Genomic DNA, 22,174 nt, shown 5'->3' on the forward strand with positions numbered 1-22,174 from the left:
TCCCGGGGGGGGGGGGTCATGATTTGAACAAATTTTGTAGAAATCTACTAGGCAATGCTACACGTTAAATATCTAAGATCTAGGCCTTCTGGTTTATTTTTAGAAAATTTTTGAAGATTTTCCTATGTAAAATCAAGTGACCTCTGGGGCGGGGTCAATTTTGACCCCGGGGGTCATGATTTGAAAAAATTTTGTAGAGGTCCACTAGGCAACGCTACACGTGAAATATCTAAGCTCTGGGCCTTCTGTTTATTTTTAGAAAATTTTTGAAGATTTTCCTATGTAAAATCAAGTGACCCCCGGGGCGGGGTCCATTTTGACCCCGGGGTCACGATTTGAACAACTTCAGTAGAGTTCCTCCAGGCAATGCTACATGTCAAATATCTAAGCTCTAGGTCTTCTGGTTTTTGAGAAGAAGATTTTTTAAGATTTTCCTATGTAAAATCAAGTGACCCCTAGGGTGGGGTCAGTTTTGACCCCGGGGTCATGATTTGAACAAATTTGGTAGAGGTCCACTAGGCAATGCTTCACACCAAATATCTAAGCTCTAGGGCTTCTGGTTTTTGAGAAGAAGATTTTTAAAGTTTTTCCTTTCTGTTGCCTTGGCAACCAGAGTTCTGCATGGAATTCAATTCTTTGAATTATTTTTAAAGAAGACCATCCAAGGAACATCCCTGTGAAGTTTATCAAAATTGGCCTGTTGGTTTAGGAGGAGATGTTGTTTAAAGGAAAGTGTGGACGGACGGACGACGGACGGACGGACGGATGACGGACGGACGCCGGACGGTGAGCGATCACATTAGCTCACCCCGAGCACTTTGTGTTCTGGTGAGCTAAAAAAGCAAATCATGTGAGTTCAACAAAATATATTAAGCAATTAAGGGGCCTTTCTTTCGTAGATTTCACTTTGCATGTGTTATGCAGCAAAACCTTTACACATGGCACATCGGGCGGACGGAAATAAAATTATCTTTGGTCTATATTGCAAGGTGTAATCATTAGTTCCCTTGTTGATTTACCTGTATTGAAAAATAAACAGTGTCCATTGTATGGAGGTCAACTGTCACATTATTAAAGTTTATTAATAGAATAATGGAATTTTTCAAGATTGGGAACATTGATTTTCATGTCATTGTTAATTGTATTTATTGGATAAATTTTGCGACTTTGTAAATTATCAGGGCTACATCAAATAAAATAGAAAATCTTCAAATTACGGAAATGTTTGTTGTTAGTTTTTCATCAAACATTGTCTGATATTTCTTTCACTGTCCTGAAAAATACACGGAATTATCTTCGGTAGTTTTAAAGTTATAGCGAAAAGGCTACTGCCTGTGATAGCGTTAGAAAAGTTGTGACACATGACAGCCCAGTATACTGGGTCATTGCAGGAACTATTGTAGACTCGTCCTTGAGAGATAATCACTACTGCTGACATTTTTGTTTTGTTTTTTATTGAACTCTTAACGCCGCACCGACACAATTATAGGTCATATAGCGACTTTCCAGCTTCGATAGCGGAGGAAGACCGAATGTGCCAATCCGTGCACTATTTTATAATAGGCGGGCATCTCTGTAGAACCACCGACATTTCGTAAGCCAGCTGAATGGCTTCCTCAAATGAAGAATTCAACGTCCCGAATGAGGCTCGAACCCACATCGGCGAAGAGCAATTGATTCGACAGAGTCAGCGACCTTACGCCCCCTGTTGATAGTAGTAGGGCTAACACAACACACTATAAATAAATGTTATATCACTCTTTCGGGTTTTATTTAGTTTAATTTATTCCATTCGGCTGGCAGCCTTTTAAATAAAATACCATAAAATCCTGCGAACATTAATCTAAGTATAATTCTGCACATGAAGCATGCAAACAGGTGCTAAGTTGTTCATTCCAAGTCAGAAGATTAATTTGACAAATTTATTTGCATTCCCAGTCTAATTACACCACATGTTCAGATATTATGAGATTTATGCTATCTTAGAAATTTTTAAAATACCTGACTTTCTTCTAGTACAAGATTTGTTACACACTGCACACATAAAAAGAAAATGTTAAGCATATGTCTACTGACAATGCATCTCTGATCAACGCCTAGGGATTAAAGTGGTATTATGCGCATCTTACTGCACATAGTGTGTTTTTGTTGAATGTTTTATAAAAGCAATTTTCGGTTGCTGTGCATTTAAATGTGTAAAATAAATATTTAGAAATAAGGAAATCGGACTAATAAAATAATAGTCCTTTTTTTCAATATCCTACGCAGTGATCTCCCTTACCTATAAGTAGAGATTTCTGAAGTTGAAGGGAAGCAACTCCTGCGTTTTAGCTTTTCTTAAAAAGACTGTCCCAGACAAAATAAAAAAGCCATATTTTGAAAGTTATCATTTCGTACTGGTAACAGGAAGAGTTTGGTATATTGGACTAAAAGCTATAATTCCCTCCACCCTTTTTACAAACGCATCTATTTCAGCTAGATTTTTACTTGAAAAATGCGCATATTCCACTTTAAACAGGACTTCGATCGCATTCCTCTATAACAGTTTTTTGTAATTGCTTATTCGTAAAGTCCGGCCTTATATTTTTTATCATATTTTGTTAAAAAAAGTAACAATTAAATGTTCCAACACGATCCATCGCAAATGTAAACAGACTGTTTTATTCCACGATAAAATGTCCTTAATATTTTGTTATCTGATCCCGGAGTGCTATGATCATAACTTGTGCTATGACGTCATAAAAAAGTCACTGCTGAAACATACCAGAGTAAGTTCTCTCGTTAGGCACTGATCGAATCGCAAAGGTCAAAACGTGTTTATGGTCCCGCACATTAAACCGATGCGATTACATTATTTTTTGAAATGGTTGGCACTGTAACAGTTCATATGATTTTAATAATTAATATAATGGTGAGTTAATCTTTTATGTTACAATTGCTGGTGTGAAATGTTATTCTTGATTAGGTTATTCTAGTTTAGAAATACTCGTCGAAATTCCGCTATTCTATGCTTTCCAATTTGGTTGTGAATTGTAACAGCCTGTGGACAGGACCCTAAAATGTAGTAGTCCATTGAATAAAATATAGGCCTTCCTTTGGACAACACGAAAGCACGAAAACACGACAAATTTTATACGAAAAGACGACGTTTAGAGGGCGCCGACACGACACATTTATTTGTTGAGTTTTCGTGTTGGCGGGTATGAATATGTCGTATTGGCGCCCTTTATTTGTCGTGCTGTCGTGTTTTCTTGTTTTCGCCATGCCGACGCGATAACACGAAAACTCGACAAGTTATTTTTTTAAAATTTTGTTTTTGTTTTGTTTGTTGATATCCTCCATATGTGTATATATTTGCTAATAGCTAATAGCTAACCCGCCACTTTCATACTCGCAATATCTTCGCTGTAATACTGAGTAGAGTTATCATTATCATAAAATTGCAGGATAAATATTTGATATACCTGATATTAATTCCACGACGATAATACATAATTACAATCAATTTATTGTATGTATACCCAGCGAAGAAGTATTCTATGATAAGGTTGTGCTCTGCCAAAATTTGCCGTGTTTTCGCCCCGCCAACACGCCAACATGAAATGGCAGAAATCAGTCACCATAGAAGTAAATTTGTGTATATATACAACACACACAGTTTAACTCCGATTTCATGATTAATCTAAACTAAACTAAAGTCATTTTATAACGAATATGTACAGCAATTGTTTCAAAACGGTAAGTTCTCTTTCTCTCTTCTTAACCTCGATAATCTCCAATCTGCCCTGAAACCAGTCTAAAAAGCCCAGAAAACATGAAAACAACCGCTAGTATACCAGCTACAAGCTATCTCCCAAATATGAATGCTATCTCATAAATTATAGTATTAGCCCTGTCAGCTAGATAGCCAAGACCCTAGAAATTTATGGAGCTACATGTTGAAATATACACACGGACCCTAGCTGACCCCAGCAAAATAACAACACACCCCTCCCCTTGGCTTAATTAATGGTCCCCATTAAGAAACAATATAATATGCTACTAAAAATTCCACCAATGACGTCAACAAATACTCTCCGCTCAAAAAACTGGATATAATGAAATTTACATTAACAGGATATCGGACCAAAATCAAGCTGAATGTGCTGAATGAAATATGAATACGATATACACATGTATATTTATACTTACAGCATGCAAAAACATTACATTAAAAAGTCCATTATTACTTATATCAATGAAAACAATACACATGTTTGCAATGATTCAAGAAATACACTTTGAAAAGAATTTCCATAGTGGATTATAGTTTTGCAATGGACTGTACGTAAAACAATAACACTAACTCAGTCCTAGAAATTATGCACTTTTTTAGTCCTATATATTCCTAAACCTTAAACACAATCACTCTCTAAAATTTGTTGATTTCATAAACACACAAAGTCCTGGTGCCATTTTATTTTCTATTTAAATGAACCTGATATAAGCACTTAAATATTCAATTCAAAATTCCTACATTAATATGGCACAGAATTTCATATTTCTTAAATGTTATTAAATGACATCTGCAAGGAAAATTTCAGACTAATTAGACAAACTTTAAATGCAGATTTGTGAATACACAATAATTAATCTAAAGTAGAATTCACTGGGAATATTGGGTGTAACACAATATTCCATCCAATATTTAATTATTCTCGTATTAACAACATTGGTGTAACGACATCTGTGAGATTGCCCGCGCTATCTGACGTCATTAACAAAAAAACAAAAAAACAAAAAACATGGACATTCTTTCAAAATCTCACGCCAAACTTTCAAAAAGAACAGTATTAAATTATAGCTGAAACTATTTTTTTTCAACGACAAAGATCAAAATTAAATATATTGAATGTAGATATGTGAAAGTAAAAAACAGCTGCATATTCATTTGTTTTCATTTGACAGAATGTACGAAGAGTGCTTCCGGAATTAGGACCACAATTTTTCCTTGATCATCTCCGTGGAGTTGGATATATCCCATATGTTTGTCATGGAAATAGATTATATGACGAAAATCTATGTGCTTGTGTGTAGAATAAAAAGTAATAACATAAAGAAAAAGATCAAAATTAAACCGACAAGACTGCATGCATTTTTTTACTGGATTTAATGATATTGTAAGTAAACCTTCCATGGAAGGCCTGGGCGAATTAGTACAACTGAACGCGGTCGGGTCTTTTAAGCTGTTCTATTTTGATATCTAAAAGATCGATATTCAGACATATATTTTGATAGAAAGCAAACCACTTATTGTTGTAGCAAGCTACCGTAGAAATGTAAATATAAGAACTGAATGCTATTTTGTGTGTTTATACGGGCATAATAATCTGTAAAAAGATACGGGCATACGCCACATTGGGAGTTCTTGCAAATCGTCCAAGACTAGCTAGCGCGATTCGTGATATGCAGTAAGTCCCAGTGTGGTTAATACCCGTATAAACATATTAAAATAGCATTTTGTAATCCTTATATATTCATGACCAGACCAAATTAGTATACATTTACAGATTTTTTTAAATATCTTCCATATCAGAGTCGGACGACACCCTCCTGTTAGTAATACTTTACCACTGTCACATAGTGCATGACCACCGGAAAGCGATGGTACAATGGTGAAATGCGATGGCACGATGGTGAAAACGCGATGGTACGATTTTAAAAATGCGATGGCACGATGGTACAATGATGGAATGCGATGGTACGTTAGTACGATGATGAAAACACGATATTAGATCGACATCTCACCATCATACCATCGCGGTTTATGATTCAATAAAAAGTCACGTTGTCCAAACGGAACACCGTATATGTCCGTTAAAAAAAATGTGTACAAATTTACATACTCACGAAAAGAAATCATCAAGTCATATAAAAAGTTCATGTCAATTTGATATGGTTATTATATCAATAGTTTGATATGGATGTTGTATTAGGCTCGTGAATTCCATGAGGCATGTATGCGAATAGAATGGAATAATCTTATTTTTCTAAAATGGACCAATTTTGGGATGATATTCATAACACTAGCACGAAAGACGATTCTATTATTCTTTATTCTCATAACAAACGGTAGGCCAGTCATGCTATGAAAAGTAGGCGAAGGGAAAGAACTTCAACAGTCAGTTGGAGTCAAGCAAGTCATAACTCTGTCCCTTCATTACAATGTGCTTCCATTAAAGAACTCCAACAAAGAAAAGTTGTTAAGGTTGTCCTTTCATTAAATATCCAACTTAGGAAATGTATTCACTAATAATGACACTCATATAAATCATATTATCGTGTTTTCAGCTATGAATTTGCTTCCATGCAACGCATTTGAGAATTATTCGTATTGTGTGACACGGGCTAGTAAAAACCTCGAATAATCTGCACAATGAAGTCTGGCATTGATCACTTCTGTAAGGCTTAGTGGAAATCCACCCAATAATGTTAGAAAAGTGGCCAAAACATTATAAACTTTTAACAAATCAAGGGCCATAACTTTGTGACAGACAGCTTGACAACACTAACTTTCTACACGAGGGAGAGATGTTATCAACGTAATTCTAGTACGAGTATTGCCTATCACATGACTATACGTACTTGAAAACTATGTATTTACAGATATTGCTTTAAATTTGTTTTGCACGAAAATCTAGAGGATGCTTATACGTTTATTTACAACTGTGGTAAGTTTCTGTAAAATCTGCATTGTAGAAAATTAATATTTGCGAAAATTCCATCAAGGTTGTGATTTTCAGGTAGACTCCCATTATAAAAATTTGCTTGGTGTCCACACCTTTCAGATCAGTCTGAAGAAAAATAATCAAGTACAAGACACTTTTCTTTTTATTTGCTGAATTCCATTTTCCAAGTATATTATTAAGTTTTGAAAATGTTTGTATAGTCAAAGTGTATACATTGTAGAAATAAGTGATCCGCGACGGACGTGCAGAACTACTTTAACAAGTGAAATACATTGTATACAAAGTTTCCACTATTCCTTACCAGAGAGCCATCTCTGTCGTTGGCGTCGGTAGGACATTCGGTTGTGCCCATAGTTAAATTTATGAACTTACGACTGGAAAGTGATGTCTGACGATCGAGTTATGTTTCTAGGTTCTTCCTAGGTCGGGTAGACCTAGTGCAACAAGTCGACGAGATAGCTGTGCCATTGTCTGGACAGGAGACAGGTGTAGAAGGGCGTTGTTGACGTCTCATCGGTATAACGTCGCTAAAGCATACTGCGTAATCACGACATCAATACCGTCCAGAAACAGCACGCCTCCCATTTGTTGTGGTATCATGAAACTTAGCCACCGGAAGGCATATATAAGAAAATGTGGGCAAAAATTGAGAATTGTCCAGATATTGATATAAATGAACTAGTTTGGTCAGATTTTGGTAAAAAATGAGCATTTCATTGAAATTTTGCTGCAAAAATTGATAAAAAACCCCAAAAAAAACATTTTCACTGATTTGGGGGTATTTTAAAAAAAAATGCAATTTGGACTCTAAATTATGCCCATCTATACTTTTCAGAGGGGACATTTGGTATATTTCAAAGTGTTAATGTGTAATTTGCTTGCAAGTTATGGTGAAAATTTATGAAATAGTGCAAAAACCAGCTCTGGCTAGAAGAACTGGTTAAAAATTATGTCGCGACATCAGTTTTGAAGGAAAATTGGCGCAGGGACCCGCGTTACTGAAAATGCCATAAAACCTGGAAAACTGATTTAATCAAGCTGAAACTTGGTATTTTTCATGCAGATGTGTTACTGGTACTATACAAATGAAATTGAGACTATTACAGAAAAACAGTTTTTCTTATAGGCCTAACTAAACTAAAGGAACAAGCATGGGAGCCATCTGGTCTAGTCGCGTAATGGCTGCAAGGTATTTGAACACTAATTTTTCACTTGGCATGGCAACAGAGGTCTAAATTGAGGCTAGTTTTTGTTTAAATTTCATTGTGGATGTATTGTTGACATTTTGGTAGGAAAAATGGGAGAGCAGGTTGTATTTAGTGAAGTCAAGCTCAATTTTAGTATGAGTAGTACTTCCAGGTCACAGCAGTGTGATTTTGATGTCAGTTTACAGTAAGTAAATGTGACCAGAGAAATCTCTCTTAGAAGATACATGACCCCTACTTTTCTCTTCATTTTATATCAGTTTTATCATAACTCTTTAAAATGAAGTAAGGATTTGTTCTCTGAAATGGGTCTAGCTATGTTTGGTAGCTCTTTGAAAAAGGTCAGTTTTATATAGAATATATAGGGAAAACTATTTAGGCTATTGTGACCTTTACCGGTATTGTGAACACGTTTGCATCAATGGCATTGCTGCAGCTTTAAAGATTTTTCTAGTTTGAAATTACCTTGAAATTTATAACTAAATGATTGGTGTTCATAGATCACAGGTTCTACCATTTAATGTCAATGTTCTGTTTTATGTAACTTGTTGACATTGTAATATGTGGGAGATGTGGTCCGCTGGATAGTGGTCGCCGCTCAACCCCAAGGTCGTGGGTTCGAGTACTGGTTTTTCCAATAAAGCTGCACATCGAGCTAAAATAAATTAGTATAAACTAAGTGCCTGTCGGGTAGAAATATTGCCTCTAGAGCGTTCGTTAGATTTTTCTAGGATTTGATCTATTGACATAGTTTTGACAGTCTCTAGTTAAACTTGTTTCAAACTTAATATATTGATTTCACCAAGAAAAAACCTCTGACCAAGTTTCATGTACACTCAGAAGAACATTAGATAACCCACTTCTAATCATATTTGAATTTAAACAAGAGTGCCAGACCGTGAGTGTCACAAAATACGCCCGTTCTCGAACTTGGCCTAATTCAAGGGGCATAATCCAAGAGTGCCTGGGGCGATTCGTGGTTATCGTACTTGGCCGAGATATTATGCCCACAAGGTTAGAGACCACAATTGTTTTCCCATAGACTTACATTGTAACATTATGGCGTGTACGGCCTTCCATACATCGAAACAGGTATATCTAATTACAAGTTTTTCAAGAACTATCTTAGTTCTACCAAAATATCGGACGAAAAACATATGGATAGTGATACTTTATTTAAGTAATTTTCGTGTGAATGAGATGACCCCCTGTTTACATTACTGACATGGCGGGAGAAATTCGTTTAATAAAACTTTTTTTCAATACAAATAAAATGTAGCAAATTTTGTCAAAATGTATAATAAAATGGAAGTGGCTATTCCTACGGCTCTCCTGTAAGAAAAGTGAAATAGCCCGCAGGTGGCTATTCCTACGGTTCTAAAGACAGTTTTGTAAGTCCATCTTGTATTGCATTGTACTGAATTAATTCAACTGGTATATTTTCGAACAGCCTTTTCCATTATCAGGTCTTGGAAAGTGGCATATTTACAGATTACATGTAAATTTACAGATAATCTATAATTTTACAGATTTTTCGAAACTTCTAAAATCATACTTGGACTCAAAATTGCAGCTTGAAATTAATTGATTTACGCCTACTTATATACTTATGGTACGGATAAATAAAGGTCAATTGTAACTTTCAGTCATTTCTTTTGACTTTTATTTTTTGAAAATGCCAAAAATTCAAAGTCAAAATGAGAATGTCGAAACTCACACAAATCATGTTAATTTCATACTGTAATATAACCATTGATTTCAACACGGTTTTATTAATTAATTTCAATCAATTTTCATACCACATCAATTCATTATTACAGATCGAAAAATTTTAAATTTTAGATTTGTAAATTTACAGATAATTTGTAAATGTTACACTGATTCCTAACCAATATGGAATCACTTCTTTAAAGCTCGATGTGAATAGTGAAAACATTTAGTAACAATTACCTTTAAAACATCCATGTTAATAAATTAAGATTGTAACAATGAATTGCTAAAGTGACACCTAGGAAAACTGTGCTTTATGACTCTCGCTGCGTGCTGATTGCTCCTCTCTGACGGGCTTACAATGTCAGATTACTCGATTAATTACTTTTACGGGAGAGCCGTAGGAATAGCCTGTGAGGCTATTCTTACGGGACCAAAGGAATAGCCACTTCCTAATAAAATACCGTAAATGCAGTGAAAAAATAATCACTTCCTGGGTTTGTTTACATGACTGACCAATCAGAACGAACAGACGTTACCTTATTCCCAGATATACACTTACCTCATTCCCAGTAAGTTCCCTGTACTTTTTTAAATTGGTGGTCTCTGACCACAAACATTATCAGGAAGTTTGGTGAAGATCGGATGAAAACTGTTCGACTTAAGAGTGCGGGCAAGGCTAAATTCAGTTGTTTTAGTAATTCAAGGGCCATAATCCACGAGTACCTAGGGCGATTTGGCAGGTTATCGAACTTGGCCGAGATATTATGCCCACAAACATTGTTAGCAAGGTTGTTGAAGATCCAATGAAAACTGTTCGACTTAAGAGAAAGCGGACAAGGCTAAATTCGCAGTTTTTCGAGTAATTCAAGGGCCATAACTCAAGAGTGCCTGGGGCGATTTGGCTGGTTATCGAACCTGACCGAGATAGTATGCCCACAAACATTGTCGGTAAGTTTGGTGAGGATCGGATGTAAACTGTTGACTTAGAGAGCGGTCAAGGCTAAACTCGCTGTTTTTCGAGTAAATGAAGGGCCATAATCCAAGAGTGCCTGGGGCGATTTGGCTGGTTATCGAACCTGACCAATATTATGCCCACAAACATTGTCAGCAAGTACTAGTTGGTGAAGATCGGATGAAAACTGTTTGACTTAGAGAGCGGTCAAGGCTAAATTCGCTGTTTTTCGAGTAATTCAAGGGCCATAATCCAAGAGTGCCTGTGGCGATTTGGCTGGTTATCGAACTTGGCCGAGATATTATGCCCGCAAACATTATCAGCAAGTTTGGTGAAGATCGGATGAAAACTGTTTGACTTAGAGAGCGGACATGCTTTGAATGCCGACTGTTCGCATACTTTCAGAGACTGGCGTATAAAAAAGACAAACTCCATGTAGTTAGGTAGAAATGTACAAGTAGTGTTCAGAATGTATTAATATGTTGCCTCTTTACTGTTAACAAAGTTTCTGTATGATTTAACCTAGTTGCCTTTTTCGGCCCAAGATGATCAGGTTTCGAATATCTCTGAGATTTTGATGGGGCAAATATTCTGACCTTGTCTCATTAAGATTTGGCCAAAAAGTGACCTCAACTGTATCGACAGAGAAATTGTGGACTAGTGATGTTGATAGTAGATGGATGCCAGACAATCCGGCTATACTTCTGAATCTATGGTTCAGGTGAGCTGAAAATGTTTGAAAACACATATTCCAACGCTTTGGTATGCTGGGAGTAAAACTAGACCTTTGACCTCAAATATAGGAATCATCTACTGACCAAAGACACAAATGCTATGTATTTTGTCTGACCTTGTATGCCAAAGTGTCCTGCAACAATCGACCTTGAACCACTTTCAGTTTCAGTCACTGTGACCTAGACCTTTAACCTTCTGACTTTCATATCAATTTGTGCTATCTACTAACCAGAGAATCATTCTTTGACAGTTTTAGACAAAGCATCCTCAAGTTACCAATCTGAAACCATTTTGAATCTCATTGTCATTGTGACAATTCTTTGACCTGCTGATCCCAAAAACCTGTGGGTCCTCTACAGACCACAGGCAAGCATCTTATGCTTGATGGTTAAGGCCCAATGCTGTTAACCGTTTTCTGTCTACAGGTCACTGTGACCTCAAACTTTGAACTAACGACTCATTAAGCAATATGTGTCATCTGCTGACCATAGGCAATCATCTTGTAGTCAGACAACAAAAGGCCCAAACGTTCTCTATTTATTGACCAGGAACAATTTTTCAGCCTCAAGATCACTTTAATACCGACAGACCAACTTGAGCAAAACAGTATCTCCTAGACTCCTACAGAACCATATAAAATCATGATTCACCTATCAACCATAAGCAATCATCCCATGATGGCAGACATCTGTAGGCTCAAGCATTCTTGTTACTGACTGAAAAACATTTTCAGTCTGGAGCTCACTGTTGACTTTTGGCATAGCGATCCCAAAACATTAAAGTCATTAACTCTGACCACATGCGATTTTCCTATGGCGTTTGACTCTACTACTGATCCGAAACCAAATGGTCGACTAACCAACAGTAACACCGACTCGGTATAACAAAGTGTTGGTTAACTTGGTATAGTAAGAGAAAATTCAAGTTAACTTCTTTCATTTGTTATACATGTACTTTAACAAAACATTGTTTTTCCCCATATAATACAATAACAAACATATAATGAACTTAACAATATAATTTAATAGTAAATATTTAACTGAACAACAACATATTATCAGTTCATAAAATACTTAACAACAAACTGAGTGTGTTCATGTAAATCTCATCAAAGATTATATTAATGTCACAGATGTTTGATGGCCATAAATTCTTCCAAAACATCAGATACTGTATCCGTGTATAAGTACTCATTTGGTTCTATGTGCATTTGTTCTCTAACAAAAAATAATCTGTCAGCATGTTATGAAAATGTATAAAATGCAAGCACAAACAAATTAGAGATATCTGTTTTACATAATTTTCTCTGTCCATCAGGTGTTCAGCTCTTTAATAACTTTCATAGCTATGAAGATCATATGGTAATAATACTTGTATTATGTAAATGTATACAAATATTTATGTTTTTTTCCACAACATCAGTTTTCCTTGACAATACAATTCATATTATGAAACACTGTAAAGAACTGCAAAGACGATAACATGTACTTTTCAATTTTTCCAAAAAATCAAATGGTTTTGACTTTATCTTCAAAAAGGGTATTTTTCGTTGTAAATTCAAGCCATTTCGGACACCAGCAAGTTTTAAAATTCAAATATTGGATTTATTTCTTCATGGATTGTTTTAAAACTTTTCACAATATCTCACTTAGCAACAGCCTCCTCTACCTACAAAAAATGTAAAACTTTGAAAGCAATATTTCTTCATTTTTTATGCACCAAAACTTTTGAATAAGAAAGCCGATTAAATGAATTTGGCTTTGATATGCATAAAATCAGTATTGTATTAGATATTCTTCAAAACATGATTATTTTTTCTTTCAAACCTTTGATATTAAAGTATTAAAGGGACTAACCCACACATTTTAGGCGAAAAATAATTTCTCACAAAAATCCATAAAAAGTGAGTATTCTGAAAGTTACTAGTAGTGCAAACTTATTGATGCAAGATTTTTTCAATGTCATATATACATTCTACGCCAAACCAGATGAAAATGAACATGTTGAAAATTTTCACCCAAACTGTGGGCATGTAGCTTGAAATGCACTATAATTATTATTGATAGTTTATTCCTATTTTCCTCTTATTTCTATATCAAGAGGTCAAAAGAATTGCATATAAAAAGCAGTTGCATTTACATTTCAGATTTCTAAAAGCTTAATCGAAGATACCTAGATAGAAAAACATCTATTTTCAAATATTTAAAAAAAAATACAGCAAACAACAAAAAAGCATATCACATTCAAACAACAATATTCTTCAGTAATCAAACTTTTATCACAGTTCATGAAACAACAAAAGTTGCAAACATTTAAATAAAGTAAGATGCTAAATGCCCTTTGAGTCTCTGGACACTGGACAGAGGTCATCATTCACATGGAAAACAGAAAAAATAAAATTCTTTGCATTATAATAGTTCCATAAATACAAAACAAAGACACTTTTACTATATATGTATAAAAAAAACTATGAGGGTGCATGATAAAATTTATGGATCATCTAAAAATCTTTTCTTTTAGTGTTGAATTATATAGCACTTCCTGTTTAAGAAATTACATACATGTATGGATTTTTAATACAGGATTCATTACTAGCCATGGACAGCACTTCTGTGTGGAAAAATTACTGTCTAATAAAAGTGTCTATCTGTGGGATGACCAATTTTAATTTGATAACATATATTGATCAGCACTTTTTATCCATACATATAACAGAGCCAATGTTTGGATACTTTAAAATTGAAAAAAAGTTTACTTTTTGTATTTGTGGCAGAGAAACTTCCAAAAAAAATCTATTAATGTTTCCCAAAATATTTAACAGGTTGTTTTACATCTTAACATTTCCTCTTTAAAAGATGGTTTTGACTCGTTTTTTCTTCAAGCACAACCACGCACGAGTTGCGTAAGTCAGTCTAACCCCTTATGCTTCATGGTTTAGGTTTTAGCCTCTGCTTTTAAGGGAGATCATTTTCATTCTGTTTTTACAATATTTGTTTTTGGTGATGACTTTTGAAGTTGAATTAGGATGAATTTGCTTTAAAATAGTCAAATGAATGAAAAATTATAAAAGTAAGTTGATTAAACATCTGCCTGTTTAAAAAGAAAAATATAAAAGAAACATTGTTTCATTGTACTGTAAAGAAATGTTAAGTACTTGAGGCTGAAAATTATTTATTGGCTAGCTAAATAATGAGTAAAAACAGGACATGAAGCTGTAAATGTATTTGTAACCGTCTTGAAAACAAAGTATTTAATTACATAGTTGAAAATACTGTTTAAATCGGTACACTATTCTCTTTCTATAAAATGGATTTTTCCCCCAGAAACAGGCAGTTATTGCATGTGAATTTCCTAATTTGAAAGACAATGCCATTTCCAAATTGCCCAATGAAAAGTCCTGTACATATGTTGTAATATCATGTATATTTTACTGTGTTGTGTGGTTATTGCCATAAACCTGCATATTGCTATTTCATCCTCTGTATCATTTTACAAGAGGAACACAACGGCTCTATATTGCTTGTCTAGGTACTACATAACTTCAGTTTTCATGTACATCAAATGAATATTGAAAAATATCTTGGATCCATGTGCATTAAAAATGGCACATAAAAAAGCATATATATGGCACATGCTTCATCATTACCTTTACAGATAAAAATAACTAAGACAAGACTAGTGACATGAACTCCAACATTATTCTTCCATCAGATCAAATGGATCACTGTCTTCATCAATTTCTGCTACATTTGATTGAGCATTTAAAGCCCCCCTCTCTCTAACTTTATCAGACCCATCTGTAACTGTTTCATACATGTAATGTTCTTCCAGATCAAATTCACTATCAGATGCATCTTCCAGACTCTGTCCAGGATTTCTTTCATATCCTACATTAGCTTCTATCCTATCTAAATCTGGAACAGCATCATTTTCAATTTCATTCAGATCAATTTCATCATCTAAACCAACATAATGGCTGACATGGTCCATATGTGCTGATTTTTCTCCTTTTTCTTCTATAGTGTTACTTTCATTGTTTTTGTCATCCTTTTCAATTAAATCTACTTCAGCTTCAGTATCACTGCCGGTCTCCTTTTTTGATTGACTACAAAACTCCTTTGCATCTATATCTTTGTAATGTGCTTCAATATCACATTTGTTTCCATCACAATCTTTAACTTTTTCATTTTCACCTTTATCAGTATTATTGTAAAATTCCTCCACTGAATTAGCTGCATGAGATTTTGAATCTTCTTGTTCATTAACTTTCCTTTCATTCTGATTAAGAACATCTTCCTCAACAACTACTTGTTTCATAGAATTATCATGGTTATTAGATTCTAGATTTTGCCCTTCAAATTTTTGTTTGTTATTATTTATATCATTTTCATTTGAAACTTTGTGCTTCAACAAATTATGAAGATTGTCTACAGCATCTTTATCCAAGTCATTTACTGTCCCTGCAACTGGCTTCCCCACTTCTTCACCTTTTATCTTTTTCTGCTTCTTCACTTTAACTTTTGGCTGATCACACTCTGACTGTCCCTTTTCCTTCCTCTTTTTGGTATTTGCTCTTGACTTTGGAACATGTTCAAGGTATTCATTTTCTTCCTTCTTTTCCACCTTATTTGTAATATTGTTTGCAGATTTTTTATTGATTTCGTTTGCACTATCTTTACCAGCATCATGTCTTTCAATAAAGTTGTCATCCTGACTGTTCATCTCCATGGTAAAAATATCACTATCCAATTTCAAACTCATTTTGGCAACTGTTACTGTACTTCCCTCTTTGGAAACTTCAGACTTAATATTTTTGTTTGTTTTTCTTTGCTCTTGCTTCTCCTTTCTTGTTGTATTATCAGAAGTTGCAATGTCTGTTTCTGAATTCAACTTAGAAAATTTCACCTTCTTTCTCCCTGACTCACTTGTTCCTGGACTGCCAACTGAAGATTTTCTGGCTAAAAATAAACATGAATTAAGAGTCATATGACTTGATGTGATAAAAAATATTATTAACAAGACAAGAGGGCCATGATGGCCCTAAATCGCTCACCTGTTATCATTGCACTTGAGGACAAGAAGGTCCTCAGAAAAAATATCTAAGTCCAAAGGACAGGAAAAACAAAGGGAAGAAATTAAACCAAAAAGAATTTTTTTTTTTAAAAGGTACAGATATGTCAAAAAACACCTAAAAATTGGAGGTACCATCCATGTTGTACCACAGAAAAGTGGTCTCGGTTTTTCTCTACAGCCAGTAATAAAAAAGTTACTAAAAATAAGCTATTTATAGTAACGTAAAAGGGAAGTAATTAAAAAGAAAATTATTGTAAGTGAACAAAAGAAGGATCTGCCAAATAAATCTGTTGACATTAATGAAATTTCAGATCAGTATCTTCATTTGTTATGGAGATATACCCATTTAAATTTGAAATAAAGGGAGGTAATTTGACATAAAATCAGTCCACAGTTATCTACCCTGATGGGCTCAGTCCAACTAATGACAATAATGAAATTTCAAATAAGTCCTATAAGGACTAACTGATATAAATTCATTTTAATTACAATCAGGGCAGGTAATCAGATATAAAATAACTCTGGAACCTACGATTGGATCTGATTTGTCATGGAATCCAAGATTTATTGTTGTTGAAGATATTTGTGAAGTTTGTATCAAATCAAACCATAAATGACGTCTCTATATGGCTGCAAAAACCAAAATAGCCAATTTTGGACCTTTAGGGGGCCATAACTCTGGAACCCATGATGGAATCTGGCCAGTTCAATAAAGACACCAAGATCTTGTGGTGATACAAGTTGTGTGCAAGTTTGGTTAAAGTCAAATAATAAATGAAGCTGCTATTGTGCAGACAAGGTCAAAATAGCTAATTTTTGCCCTTTCAGGGGCCATAACTCTGAAACCCATTATGGGATCTGGCCGGTTCAATAAAGGAACTGAGATCTTATGGCGACACAAGTTTTGTGCAAGTCTGATTAAATTCAAATCATAAATGAAGCTGCTATTGTGCAGACAAGATCAAAATAGCTAATTCTGGCCCTTTCAGGGGCCATAACTCTTGAACCCATAATGGGATCTCGCCAGTTCAAGAAAGGAACTAAGATCTTATAGTGATACAAGTTGTGTGCAAGTTTGGTTAAAATAAAATCATAAATGAAGCTGCTATTGTGCAGACAAGGTCAAAATAGCTAATTCTGGCCCTTTCAGGGGCCATAACTCTGGAACCCATATAGAAATCTCGCCAGTTCAAGAAAGGAACCAAGATCTTATGGTGATACAAGTTGTGTGCCAGTTTGGTAAAAATCAAATCATAAATAAAGCTGCTATTGTGCAGACAAGGCCAAAATAGCTAATTTTGGCCCTTTCAGGGGCCATAACTCTGGAACCCATACTGGGATCTGGCCAGTTCAAGAAAGGAACCGAGATCTTATGGTGATACAAGTTGTGTGCAAGTTTGGTTAAAATAAAATCATAAATGAAACCACTATCATGCAGACAAGAAATTGTTGACGGACGGACGACGGACGAAGGGTGATCACAAAAGCTCACCTTGTCATTATGTGACAGGTGAGCTAAAAATAGAAGCAGACACACTTTGTTTATAAAGAAACTTTCTAATTTATAGACAGGTCCAGAAGACAAACAACACAATTTAAGTGACATACATTCAGCCATTTCTGTTCCCTTCTGTTTACATAAATTTTTCACTAGTACATAATATATTGTTTGTTTTTCTAACTTTTCAAAGCAGTTTTAAAGTAAGGGTGCCATTAATGTTCACTTTAATAGGCAAGTTTTGTAATAGTAAGTTCCTGTGACCTATAATGAATTGCAAAAATGAATTTACGACATAAAACTACTTTTTCAATTCCTGGAATTCAGAATAATCTTTTCTGAATATCAAGGGGACAAAAATCTTACAGCATCTTGTTTGTTGTACCTTACTTAGTTGCCTAATGCAGTCGTTGCAAGCCATACAAACAATAGCGTGCTTTATTTGTTGAATATATATTTGGATATGCAATGTCTTGTCCTGTTAAAACAGGGACATAATATTTGAAATATTATTTACAACTTACCCGTGTCTTTTCTTTTTGTTTCAACAATAACTAATTCATCAGGCACAAAGTCAGAATCTAAAACAATAGACAAATATTAGAACTGAAGCAACATATTTCTGACTGCAAAACATAAGGTTGAAAGAGAACCATACTGAGTTTTGTTAGGCAATACTTGCCTGTGTTTATTCCTATACACCAAGGATCTATATTTATAATCCATCATATAATGTAGCAAATGTTTTTGAAAATGATCAGTGTGTTTATATATTAAAAACAGCCCTTTGTAAAACACGTATGTTCCCCATGACGACCTGTCCCAGGTAACTGGGTATGTGATTTTCAGTCTAAAGTATGCTGTGACCTTCAACCCAAGCATTGCATCTGAAAACAATACTAGCAGTCACATACTGACCCCAGGCAATCAATCCACAAAGTCTGAAGGCCACAGGCCAAAGGGTTTAACAATTATTGATCAGAAATAATTCTTTCTGACTGCCACCAAATCACTGTGGCATAGAATTTTGACATATTGATCCCCCAAAACAAGGAGTCATCTACTGGATACACACAATAATCACCCAATGAAGTTTTATAGCTGTTAGCCCAGGTGGGCTAAGAACATTAATCAGAAGACATTTTCAGTTTCAAAGTCATATGACCATGTCATTTTGAAACAATAACCCCAAAGTAATCATGGTTCATCTAATCTAACTAAACATGCAATCATCACATGAAGTTTGGCAGTCATAGGACCTATTGGTCGAATTCACTTTCAGTTTCAAGGTCAATATGGCATAAAAAAAAAAAAAAAAAAAAAAAAAAAATGAGGCAGTCATCCTATAAAGTTTGAAGGAGGTGGACAAAATGTTCTGTGTAATTGTCACTGTTACCTTGAACTTTGACCTATTAACCCCTCAAAGCAGGACTGGTGTATCTATCATTTTCTTACAAAGCTGTTTTGAAGATATATTAGACCCAAATTCATATTTGAAAATGTGAACAATTACCTGTTAGTATCTTTATAAAAATAAAAATAACATACCGGTATGTGTGTATAAACAGTACTGTGTGTTAGGTTAAAAACAGTACACACCTAATATATGTAAAGTGTATTCAATGTATAAATGTGTACTACCACCAAACTAGATGCCCACGGGCAACATGTCGCACCCACCCTTTGACCCCTAACTGTGACCTTGACCTATGAGATAGCCAAATATAAACAAGATTCCTCAATGCATGTCAAAGTTATGGGTCAGAAAAAATCCAACATGACCTCTGACCTCCAACTGTGACCTTGACCTTTAAGGTAAGAACCTGGGGTTTGGGCTTGACACTCTGTCTCACTGAGGTTAATATTCATGCCAAATATAAACAAGACTCCTTAATGCATTTCAAAGTTATGGGCCGGAGAAGACCTGACATGACCTTTGACCTCAAACTGTGACCTTGACCTTTGAGATAGAAACATAGAAGTTTTGCATGACACTCCGTCTCACTAAGGTTAACATTCATGCCAAATATAAACAAGATTGCTCCATGCATGTCAAAGTTATGGTCTGGACAAACAAATCCACACAGACGCATGCACATGCACCCAACAGCCATTTGGACAACTATGTCTTCGCTTCTGCAAGCGGGCTCGACAAAAACTGGATTTATGTTTTAACAAATGACTATTATACACAACATCAAATTGCGAGTGTAACTCTACAAACACAGTTAGTTTATATATTTTTTAGTCAAGATAGATTCATTTGATGAGGATTATCTATGTTTAAAATCAGTACAATAGTAACAATGTACCTAGATATAAACAATTTTAGTGAAAGATCAATACTGGATATCTTTTAAGATTCCTCCATACATTAAAGAGTTCTAGACAGGTCTATGGGGGTGACTATTGAGGCCAATTTTGACTATTGCAATACTATTGATATTGCTGAAAAATTATTGCTCTACTATTCTATTGCAGGTTACTATTGCTATACTATTGCAATAGTTATCGGCCACCATGTTTTATACAGTAAAACTACCAACTGGCATTGTTACACAGTGTAAGACACAGCCCTGTTTATAATTACTGTTAATACACATTGAGATGTTTGTATAACTGAAATGGACAGAAATAAATCTAACATTAAATATTTTTAACATTTTTCCTATTTCTGGCCTTCCTTGGCTTTGAAACAATAAGTAAAACAATAAACCTATGCAAGGTATATTCAAACAAATCGGCCAATTTGTTGCGAATGTCAACATGTTTAATAACCCAAAGCATCGAAAAAGACGAAAATTGACGGATTGGACTAAGGTATACCAGCACTAAATGAAGGGCCCTACCTAACAGTTTGCTATATCATACAAGTAGCCTACTTTCTCCATGTCCATAGTTCATTTTCTCACCTAAGATTAACAGGTTATTTAAACATATTTAATCAAGGTTTCTAAGAAACTAAATTTATTAATTATCTCCCAGACTTCCCAGTCCTTTATGGTAGTTTAATTCCGTCAGGGTAATTATTGTAATGGAGACGTAAACATTTTCAGAGGCGTAAATGAAAGCTGGCTCTGTTTCTTGATTTATAAATTATTTCTGTATTTACTATCGACTGTTGAAGGAACTTTCAGCGATTGTTATTGGATCGTGACTTTTCTATCGATGCATACTATCGGGACACTCAGTATCGCAATGCATTGATATTTCGATGTATCGTTACACCCCTACAGTTCTAAAACAATTATTCAACAGGCTACAAGACATATTTGCTTGAGCTTGACCTTGGGACTAGGAGCAAAGACCTTGAGTTTTATGTAATATCTTACAGTCAGGATGAATGTTTATGGCTCATTATTTGCAGACCTGTTTATGTATGACAAGAGTTAGTTGGAACTTGGGGACTGCTTCTTGAGTCCAACACATCAAAATCTAGCTTATATAAATACTAATAATTTGTTCAAAGCTCTTTCAAAGTTCCTCAATGCATTACAGACTGGACATGCAATTTGACATTTGTGGCTTTGACCCAGAAAGGGACCTTGACCTCTGAGAGCTACAGTCAATGATCTTGGACATAACTGGTCCAAAAATTATCTAAAAAAATGACCTTTTACTCACTTAGTACAACCTTGACCTTTGTGTTTAAGCCGAAAATTTGTTTTTAGATAAACGTTTTATAATAGACCAAAATTTACATCAAGATAGCACTGTAAAAAATAGTTTTTGTCAAAATTTGAAGGTCAGAAAAACCATATTTTTGTGGTTTTTTTTTTTTTTTTTTTTTGCAATTTCAGCTGAAATTCAATCCAAAAATCACTTTTTTCTTCCATAAGGAGCACCTTGACCTATCATTATTTTTATACATTTTACAAGATTGCAATGTTCATAATCTAGGAATATATCTAGAATAAAAGCTGTCTACACATTTCTTTAAAAAATAATTTTTATATGTAAAATTGAGAACTTTTCAATAAAGAACATATTTCAGCTTATTTTTTGACCTCTTAATGTTTCTAATTCTTGTCAATTGTGCTTTAGTATTGACATAAACTCTGTTAGTAACTTCTAGAAAGGAACTATTAAATTTTAAGACAAGATTTAAAATTATTTTTAGGACACTTTTGTATATATTGGCAGTTTTGCATTTGTAACAAGAGCTGTCTCCGTAGGATGACACATGCCCCCGATGGCACTTTGAATGAATAGTTATGGCCGATGTTAGAGTTTAGGACCTTTGACCTACGGAGCTGGGTCTTGCGTGCGA

The 22,174-nt window shown here is 34.8% G+C and overlaps 1 protein-coding gene across 1 annotated transcript in view; it reads right to left on the reverse strand.

Moving 5' to 3' along the window:
* Positions 1-12,333: 12,333 nt before the first annotated feature.
* The window catches only part of LOC123526477 (uncharacterized), a 46,057-nt gene continuing 36,216 nt past the window's right edge, over positions 12,334-22,174 (reverse strand). The window contains exons 18-19 of the mRNA XM_053522532.1: positions 18,429-18,485; positions 12,334-16,291 (exon numbers count right to left, since the gene is read on the reverse strand). Coding sequence (XP_053378507.1) covers positions 15,030-16,291; positions 18,429-18,485 — 1,319 coding nt within the window. The 3' untranslated portion in view covers positions 12,334-15,029. The remainder of the gene's footprint in view (positions 16,292-18,428; positions 18,486-22,174) is intronic.

This window comes from Mercenaria mercenaria, chromosome 14, assembly GCF_021730395.1.
Source record: "Mercenaria mercenaria strain notata chromosome 14, MADL_Memer_1, whole genome shotgun sequence".
NCBI classification, from domain to species: domain Eukaryota; kingdom Metazoa; phylum Mollusca; class Bivalvia; order Venerida; family Veneridae; genus Mercenaria; species Mercenaria mercenaria.